Below are 10,078 nucleotides of genomic sequence, written 5' to 3'. Positions count from 1 at the left end.
TCCAAGCCCTCAGTCTTTCTCTTTCCATTCCAAATCCCGAATGTGGCTCTGAGCACCCAGGATAGAGACCCTCGTTCCACCCGGACACTTGGCTTCACCAGCCAGTCCCACCAGCCGACTAGTTCCACTAGTTTACCACCTATCCCCTCACGGCCCTCCCCTTCCCGTTCTGGCTTCCTTAGCTCTTTCTCTCCTGGAGAACCCCTATGTGTCGGTCCGTTTTCGCAGCCAGGGAGGGGACAAGCCCCTTAGGTTTAGCTTCTATGCTCGCCAGCGAGGCCATCGCACAGATGGACGGCAATACCGACGGCAGCGCTTAGGTGCTTTCATTCACTCTTGTCCGAAGCAGACGTTTTTATCCTCTTTGGGGTCACGAACCGTTTTAGGTATTTGAACAAAATAAAACAAACAAACAAAGGCATTCCTTCCACACGCGCGCGCGAGGTGCGCGCACATTGAAGCGCACGGAGGAACTCACACTTTGGCACAAATTTCGAATGGGAAGATATGGTCGCGCCTCTACAGCCTATGATTCCCCCGGTTTACACTCTTTTTTACACGCAGTCTCAAAACACAGGGGGCCATGAGTTCTGGAGATTTTGTGTCATGAGCCCAAACTTGAAACTATTTGTAGAGACCAGGGTCACTCTGCTCTCAGCGCCCAGGGTGCTCTGTCAGACACGCAACAGGGCATCCAGAGACCCTTGGTAGGCGGGGAGTCCCAGTAATGACTCAACGTTTAGGTAAAGATATCTGTAGGTTCCTCTCCAACCTTTTGTTAGAAATCAAGTTCTCACAGAGGCGTGCAAGAGGGTCTTGACAATCCCCTCCCCCTTACACACACGCACACACACTTGAACATATTACTTTTTTTTTCTTTGTTTTTGAGGAGAGAGGATAGTTTTGGCACCCGGAAGTACCTTTTAATTGTTGCAGGATGGTGAAAAATAGCACCGACTTTTAAATCTTCCAATATGAGCAGACATCCAGGAACTCAAGCCTCTGGTCCAATGTAGAGAAGATGAAATGGCAGGTGTTGGTCTGGAGTGGAGGGGGAGGTTCTTTCTGGGCTAGCCACCAACTGTGAGGTCTCAAAGTGCTCGCAGGAAAGCAGTGCGCTGATTGTCTTTTGCCTGGTAGTGAGCCCGCTTCCCTAGCTTTGTCTGGAGGTTCATTGAAGCTGGACTGATTTCTGGCAGTGGAAACGGGTGTGCGAAATGGACTTTGCAAATGCCGTGGATAAGGGGCACTGAAGTGGAACAAAGGTTTGAGCAGGGCCCAGTAGCATTCCCCCTTCTCTTGGGTCCTTCTTATCCAAACACACCAGGGCTGGGAGTTCCAAGTTTCAAGGAGGGGATTCCTTCTCTTCCTTGCGCTGCAAAATCAACCGGGCCAGTGTGTCTTCTGAAGAGAGGGAAGTGTGCATTGCAATCCACCTGCAGCGAGGACTGCCAGGACAGGGCCCTTTCCCCAGAGAAGAGAAGCGCACCAGTGCTTCAGGAATCGATGCCCATCCTCCACCCGGGGAAACCCCATAAGAAGCTTCCCCAGTTTCCACTGGGTCTTTCTGTGTTGGAAACAATCTAGAAATCAGTGCCCCTTGATTTATGGTGACTTGCAACAGGAGTCTCCAGAAACCATGAAAGTGGAGCAGCACCAGGGTTGATTTAAGCTGGGAAGTTTCTATTTCTCAGGATCCACATGTGTTTGTATACACACACCCAATAAGAAACCTGAATTTTTACTTTACAATGTGTGAATACAATATAGCTTGAAGCTCTTGCAGTGAGGTCCGTTTATGTGGCCATATTGTGTTTCATGTGGGAGCACCGACCCACCGCCACCCCTGATGTGTGGTTCACAAGCATCTCCACAGAACCACAGCAGAGAACTTCAGGCCTTGGCTCCCCAGCTCCAGAGGTGGGAGAGAGTAAGAGCACCCCCCACCCCCCAACAGCGGCTCCTATGCTGCTGCCCACAAGGCTTCAAGTTCTGCTAGGAAGAGTCCCACAGGAGTATCATCTGGGATGGGACATGGAGTCCTTTATCTTGGGCCAGTTCCCTACCTCAGGAAGTGCACTAGGAGGAGGAAAAAGCTGCCTCTAGGAAGGAGGAATCCCATAAGTTATTTCCTTCTGTCAAGGGGCTTTCTCAAAACTCTGCCTTAAATCGGGGCCCCTTTTCAGAATGAACTTTCTTTCCTCTCTCTTTTTCCTCCAGACAGATGACCTTTACAGGCTCCATTTCTTTCTCTTCTCCCTCTTGGGACCGCTGAAGAAAGTACCATCCAGCCCTCACCCAGAAAATGGCCTTAGTAATCTTTAAATCTAGTGGAAAACATTGAACTATCTGGCTGCTTCTTGACCTGAGGATAGAGAGGAAATTGGCTCCCAGGAGTCCATAAACCTGTCTGGAAAGTCTAACTGCCTCCACAATCATAATGTTGACCCCCTTCCCCTATTCACCTCCTCAAAACGATTTCTAGAGAGGACAACACCAGGCCACGAAGACAGGTTTTTTTGTTTTGTTTTGTTTTGTTTTTAATATCCAAGGCAGCTGCCCACACCTCACAGGGTCCACCAACGGGGTTGCTTAGGGCACCACAGTGGTAGGACTAGCAAAATTGGGGCACTAAAATGGCAAAAATTGGGGGAAACAATTTAATATTTGACATACAAATAACAACATGAATCACAATCAAGGGGAAAATCAGAGCCTTACTGGGCTTTTCACTTACTTCACAGTTTAGAATAGCTTTTACTTTAAATTGAGTATGTGAGAAGGTACCAGAATCTTTTGGTTGTCTCAAATCTCTAAAACTTATTGAGGCCACGGGCAGAGAGTAAGGAAGACCCCTGAGATGTTTGAGAACCTTTCAGATTCTGTTGGGAGAAAAGGCTGAAGGTTAGCTCTGGGCAGAGCGACAATGGGCAACAGCCTCATTTTACTGAACAGCCTCCACTGGCAAGGAAAAGGCTTTCTGGGGCCTTTATCCTCAGAAGGAAGCAGGGGAGAAAGTGTAGGAACAATAGTCCCTGTGAGCCCCTAACCCAGGTTGGATACTGATGCCCAGAGGTATCACTGCAATGAATGGAATGGGTATAAAGATGATAAAATGTCCTAAGATAGATTTGCCTGGGAAGTGTCATAAGACATGGAGAAGGAAGCTGTGGGGGAGAGAAGTGAGAATGGTCTAATCAGAGGCATTTTAAGCGGCCTGACCTCCAAGTCAGAATGATTTAGAGTTTTTATTGAGAGAACAGATGGAAGATGAGAGCATTTCTTGATGCAGAATGGCGCTTCTTGGGCAGTCATATGCTGCACAATATAGCATTATATCAATCTTCTTATTTCAAGATATAAATAAAATGAAGAATGTATTCAAACTCTTCTATTTGCCAGCAACCTCCCTTGGGTTGCTAACACAGAGGAGAAAACAGTAGGAGAACGGAGGCTATAAGAAAAATCGAGAGCAACTAATGTGACCCGATTGCTACTATTTATTTAATGGAACAGTCATTATTTTCTTTCTTCAACATATGTGTCTGATAATGAAGCAAAAAGAAAGGAAAATAACTATCAATGTGCCACTTCAGAAACACACAAACATTTGCTAGCTTTTTCATTTTATTGATGTTCTTTTAATATATGTACTTATAATTAAACTAGTGTTCAAGGACTAACAGCACAGACAGCAATTCTGGATTAGGGTTGGTTTTTTTTTTTTTTTTTTTTTTTTTAATACAGGCTCAATTAGATGGAGAACAGAGATGAAATTGTTGTCAAACATAAAAATATGAATTGAATTTCTTCCTTTTAGATGGATCTTTAACATTGACTTGACCATATGGACACTGCAGAAGAAATAAAACAAATCATTATTGAATTATTTCACAGGGATCTTAAAAAAGTACAACACTCCTCATGGTGGAAAATGAGACTGCTAATCATGTTATACAGATCATTTGATCTACTGGGTCCTGCAGACTAAGAGGAGAATAATGGCAACCTCCGGCAAATGGTCCTAATTAGGGTCCAAGAATCACTTCCTAAATGCATCCCTCCAACTTAAAGAATTCTACTGTCAAAAACTCACTCTTAGAAAATTCTCAAGTCCTCAATTTATGCAAAGCTCTTAATGCTTTTGATTAGAAACAGCTAATGGCACAGGTAGGAACATACATAAAAGTGAAGGCTTAATTTTTCAATACTGGCTCCAGCCAATATATGCATTTAGTGTTTAGTCCTTAACTATAAAGTGCATTAGTTAAAGGAAATAATGCCTTCTTGCTCCCAAACATAAAGTCCAAGTGGTCTGTAAATAGAGGTTGTTACCTGTTTATAATCTTAACACTGTAACAATTTATCTTACTAGTATGCTTTTAAAAAGGTACAGTGATAAACCCAATCTCATTTATTTTTCTTGCTCAGCATAGGGAAGGATTAGCTAGTTCATCTTAATCAGTGAACATAGAGATACATTCACTGAAATACACATTTTAGGAAATGTACAGCACTAAGTTTGAGGTAGATAGCTTCATGGTTATTTTTAAGATAGAGTACAAAACAGCCACGGAAGAAAATGAGAGAGAGAGAGGAAGGGAGAGAGGAATCATTATCATTTAAAGGAAACCCACTTCACAATGCTGGTCAAATTGCTATTTATTCAGCTAATAATGAAGGCAAAAACACTATCTGCGATCTAGTTTGTAATATTCTGGATTTCTTTTCCTGCCTTCTTTGTACTTGCCTAGTGAACATGACTTATTTGAAACCTCATGAAAAGTTTCCTTGTAATAAAGAACTCCCATGAATTTCAAATCACAACATTTCAAGGAACTGATGTTCACAAAGAAATGTTACAAAATTCCATTAACTTTAAAGGTCCTATGTTGGTCCTAAAGACTTCATTGTCCTTGGCTAAAGTAGCTTGTGAAAAGTGCACTCCAGGTCTATTTAGCTTTTTTATTTGACTTGTTTTTCAAATAATAGGTATTTACGAAGTTACAGAAGCACCGAAAGCTGCTGCTGTAATGCGAGAATTTGCTACTCACGTGTCTGCAGGCAGAGCCACAGCATTTACCTCTCTGCAAGTGGGCGAGCTGTGTGAGCACGGTATAGCCAGTAGCTGGATCCACATAGTTTAACTGGCCAGTCTGAAGAATAATGAAATAAAACAATTCATTAATCTCAATACTCACCATAGCTCCTCACCATACTTCCTACTCATAAAATACTGCAAAATTTTCTTTAAACAATATTAAACTCCTTCCCAGCAATTTTGGTGGCACCTGCAATTAAAGACTGAATGCATTCCAACATTATATGCAATCCAACATTTGTGACATAAGGAGAAAATATACAGTTTGAGAAAAATGAGAAGTTGATGGAAAAACAAGAACTCCTCTATACCCAATAACGATGTAGCCACTGCTCAGGTATTTTTCATTCAGTTTCTAGGTAACAAGTTTAATAACAGGTGATTTAGATGACTTTAAGAGCTTAAGAGGCTGAAAATGAACTTTCACTCAGAAGTTGCAGTTGCAATTTCAGTACTTAAAATATGTGGATAATGATTTAAACTTACAGAAAAGGTGCTAATCAAAACCAACAGTCCTTACAGAAAAGTATGACCTTGCTATTATTGAACACTTTTCTTTACCTTCATGATGTGTTACTCCATTGCACATTTTACACTTTTTTCTTTTGGGGGGAGGGTTGTTAGTTCTGTTTTTAAGTGAAAAAAGTATTGTTTTAACATATTAACACTCACTGCTTTCACGAGTTTGATCAAAAGGAACTTTTACTACACCACTTCAGATATCAAGGAAGCATACTCTACCAACATTTGAACATGGTTTTTAAAAAGTGTCCCAAGTACATTGTATGAAGGCAAAGAAAGTAATGCAGCCTATTCTATGGATTTGGGCCATGTGGGTGATGATTATTTATCCTCAAGATTCTGTAGAGGGACTTTCTCTTGGGCTTCTTATATAACCCTTTTACTCTGCATCATTCCTGTATAGAATAGAACCTTTTCATTAAAATATGTGTGACATGTGAATGTCTTCTAGCATATTTTAGTATGTGCCACAAGTTACTTCTTCAGAGTGTCTTCCTTCATAGCTAAATATTTTAATCTGGTAGAGAATTTAACCAATAATAATCTGGTTGAGAATTTAACCATGAATAAGGCATAAAGCAAAAAGACACATAGAGTTCAAGTCTAGGTCTACTCTAAGGTATTCTAGCCGAGCCAGACCCTGGCAGCAGAAATCCAGCAAGCAAATCTCAAGGCCAGTCTATAGGGCCTCTCAAATCTTTTGGGACCACAGAAGCAAATTACATGAAACCAAGAACACTAAACTTTAATGACCAATTGTCAAGACCTTTAGAATGACCAATTGTCAAGACCTCACTTCTTTATTTAAGAAACCCGTGTTTGAAGACTTGGAAGAAAAACAAAAACAAACACACACTGGGAGCTCTGTTAGCTGTCTTCTCACTTTTCATAGTTTCTGGAGGTCTTCTGAAGGCAATTATGGAGCAACTTGGAAGCCTAACAAACAGATTGCTTCTGCATTTGTGCCTGTTCTCCTGCTTTCCATGTTGATTGCAAAACTTTGAGCTTATTGGCTGCTCACACAAACTTAATTTGTCCACAGTAAAGGAGCCTCAGGTATAGTGGCAAGAGACAAAGGTGTGATAGGAGTGCGAACAGTGGCTGGAAAACGAGATGTTCAGTCGTGCAGATAACCCCGGAAAGAAAGGTAAGAGACCCATCTGCCTGGAAGTGTGGGAGAAGGACAACTGAGAGGGGACTTCTGATCTGTTGAAAAAGAAAAACAACAAACTTGTTCTTGGATTTACTCTTGGTCACCTGGACAACCATTTCACCTGTGATACTGACACTCATTGATGAAACAAGTGTGGGTTTCCTAAGTCAGAAAAAGTCCTTCTCCTTTCCCAGGCTGACTGACCTGTATTGACAAGTGACTGCTCTTTGCTCTAAAAAGAATGAAACCTCTGCTTATATCTACCATATTTATATGGTGATGTGTGGCAACAAATTATACATGTTATTTTCATTTTAATTTTTTTAATGGAGTATAAACAAGATCAATCAAAAGCTGTCAGTTATTTCCTGATGAAATTTTATGCAGAAGTGTCAACACTTGAACGAGCCAGTGAATTCCCAGGGCCTACTAACTAGCAGTGGGGAAAAAAGTCTATTTTAGAAAATCATCAAGGTTTTCTTTTCTACTCCCATTACTAAAGCAACACCAGGTAAGTACTCTCCACCGGACATCAAGTACTAGTAACACAGATTATATTAAATAGGTTACTTTTACATTGTTTTTGCATTTTTCACGCTAGAACTCCTTTGCTCTCTCAAGATATTAAAAATATAAATATGCTCCCTTTAAACTTATGTAGTCTGAGGTGTCAGAAACTGAACGAAGATGGTAAATTGTTATATTGGTACTCATGAGTGATTCCCTAAATCCTGCAAACAGAAGAAGACATAGCTCAAAATTGGGAAGAATGTAAACGCCTGATTACAGTATCCTTTACAATTGTGCTCCGTTAGGGCGGAGAGAAAAGAGGAAATGATAGTAGCAAAAATTATTTTTTTAAAGTTTTGCATTATTAATATGGTTATTATTATTAATTATTATTATTATTATTATTATTAATATGGTTGGATGGCAAAGTGTTTAACTGGTAACACAGATAAACACACAGCCTATTTTTCTTGTGACTTCTCAGCTCCTCTCTACCTCCTCCATCAATGCCTTAACAACCCCCCCCCCCCACACACACAGTCATGATGGGTCCCAAACTGCCACCAGCTTAGCTCGGACGCTGATCAGAAAGGACCCACACTTAATACAAATATACGTTAACTCTTTGCGCATAACAGGGAACTGGCTAGTTTTCAAGCGAAAGGGTCGGAGCGGTAAGCAAGCGTGCTTGTCAGAAGCCAGAGCAAGGACCGCGCGGGCTTCCAGCGACCTCTCCGTCAGCCTAGGGCGCGCAGGCGCAAGGATCCCGGGGCTGGGCCCGGGTTGGGTTGGGTTGGGTTGGGTTGGATGGGATAGGGTGGGGCGGGGCGGGGCAGGGCAAGGCGGGGCCGGACCGGGTGGAGGGGCCTCACCGCGCAGGCTGCCGCGTGCAGGTCCGCGATCCGCCGCTCGGCCGCTGTTAACTCTTCGCTCTCCGGACGCCTGCCGTCTCCCTTTAGCCCGCCTTGCAAGCGGGGCCCAGATCCTCTGCGGTCTTCCTCAGCAGCGGAGGAGAGGGTTAAGCTGAGGTGCTGCCGGAACCCTCCTACGAGCCGGAGAAGTCTTGGTGGCCCGGGAGGTTGAAGTAGCCTTCCGAGGGCGGCGAGCGCGGACGCTGGGATCTGCCTGGCCGCCATGGCCGCCGCCGGCCGGGAGAGGCGGAGCGCCCGACACAGGGGCCCCGCGGGGTGGCCACGCGGGCCTGGGCGCCGGCGCGTGGGTCCCAGGCTGTGAGCTGGGAGGCCGGCCGGAGGCCTGGGGGCTCCGACCGCGACCGGACTGCGAGGGCCGGGCCTTCCGCAAACGCCGCCGGCTCTGCTGCGGAAATAAAATGGACTTTTTAGGCGGCCGATGAAGCTCTAGCAAGATGCGGGGACACGGAAGAGCGGGCCCTTTCTTTGGGCCTACATTCTAAGTATTCCATTTCTCCTCGGTGGTGGAACGTGGACATTTATTTTCTCATGTCTTGCGTGGCTTGGGATCATTCCGCATAATTCCCAGCCTGGGTTTCGAAGAGTAGTCGTTTTGTTAAGTGTTCTTCGGTTTTGAAGGACTGAGGTCTGGGATTGATCCCTGAGGGCAAGAGGGGACTTACTCTGTTGCTCCGAAGTTTGACTAAGCCACCACAGGGCCATTACCATCCTTTTTTTTCTTTCTTTCCTTCCTCCCTTCCTCTCTTTCTGCATTTACCAGGCAACCCTGCAATTTTATTTGGAATTTTCTTAGGTGGTGACTGAACCGACCCTACTGGGCCATAATCAGTCTCATAGCGAATTAATAAATTAGGATCCTGTTTTGGAAATCTGTTTCCTTTCTGTTGGAATAATAAATTAGTTATCAGGATCTCGAGATTTCTCGAGGTGTGAGAAAAGAGTTTAAAACCAAGGAAACTAACGAGGGACCTTAGGAAAAACTATGAAAACATGGGACCAAACCTGAGAAGCGAATCCACCACAAATCAGGTGTATTTGTGTGGTTTTTTTTTCCCAAACCAAATGCTGAAATAAGGGAAGTAAGTCTGGAAGATCAGATCGATTGCACTGTTTCTTAAATTAAAGATGAGGGCCTGTTAATCATGACATTAATTCAAAGGGTGGGGACAGCATTTTACAGAAATGAGAGAGACTAGACCAGGTTCAAATGGAAATTAAATACTCATCTTACAACAGAGTTACAAAACTTTTGTATTGGTGGATGAGGAGGTGGGCGTGAATGTACACAGCAGAGCAAGGGAAATCTTTGTGTTAAAATATGTATTTTTTTTTTAAGATTTTATTTATTTATCTGACAGAGATCACAAGCAAGCAGAAGGGCAGGCAGAGGGAAAGGGAGAAACAGGCCCTCCACTGAGCAGGGAGCCCAAGGTGGGGCTGGATCCCAGGACTCTGGGATCATGACCTGAGCGAAAGGCAGCTGCTTAACCGACTGAGCCACCCAGGGGCCCCCAAATAGTTCTTTATTATGATGATGATGGTCACACAAGTCTATGCATATGATAAGATGTAAGACTATATACACCTTGTTCCTAGGTCAAATTCTTGCTTTTGGTATTGTAAGTATGTAAGATGTAACCATTGGGGAAAACTGGATAAAGGGAACCTCTCTGTATCTATTTTTGCAACTTCTTGTGAATCTATGATTATTTCAAAACTTAAAAACAATACTTTTTAATAAAGATCTAGAAATGGTTTTCAAATTACTTGGTAAGATAGATGAGTGAATTAACCAGAAGCTTTTCATATCGCCTCCTTCCCAGGTTTAAAAATCCTCCTTTTCAGGGGCGCCTGGGTGGT

At 43.3% G+C, this 10,078-nt stretch overlaps 1 protein-coding gene across 1 annotated transcript; it reads right to left on the bottom strand.

Annotated features, from left to right (window-relative positions):
- Positions 1–3,609: 3,609 nt before the first annotated feature.
- On the bottom strand, positions 3,610–8,584 carry C15H1orf53 (chromosome 15 C1orf53 homolog). Its single transcript, XM_047705756.1, has 3 exons — positions 8,159–8,584; positions 5,055–5,156; positions 3,610–3,854 (listed from the first exon to the last, which is right to left on the bottom strand). The coding sequence occupies exons 1-3, from the start codon at positions 8,420–8,422 to the stop codon at positions 3,783–3,785; spliced, it is 438 nt and encodes a 145-aa protein (XP_047561712.1). The 5' UTR covers positions 8,423–8,584; the 3' UTR covers positions 3,610–3,782.
- Between the last annotated feature and the right edge of the window lie 1,494 nt (positions 8,585–10,078).

This window comes from Lutra lutra, chromosome 15 (genome assembly GCF_902655055.1).
Source record: "Lutra lutra chromosome 15, mLutLut1.2, whole genome shotgun sequence".
In the NCBI taxonomy this organism is placed as follows: Eukaryota; Metazoa; Chordata; class Mammalia; order Carnivora; family Mustelidae; genus Lutra; species Lutra lutra.
This window is presented reverse-complemented; position numbering and strand designations above follow the sequence as displayed.

What these genes read in the sequence shown, in the direction of transcription:
- C15H1orf53 (XM_047705756.1), bottom strand. Translation starts at nt 8,422, where the DNA reads ATGGCGGCCAGGCAGATCCCAGCGTCCGCGCTCGCCGCCCTCGGAAGG. An exon ending in TGCACGCGGCAGCCTGCGCG is followed by an intron (nt 5,157 to 8,158) that starts GTGAGGCCCCTC and finishes ATTATTCTTCAG; the next exon opens with ACTGGCCAGTTAAACTATGT. An exon ending in GTGGCTCTGCCTGCAGACAC is followed by an intron (nt 3,855 to 5,054) that starts GTGAGTAGCAAA and finishes TTTCTTCTGCAG; the next exon opens with TGTCCATATGGTCAAGTCAA.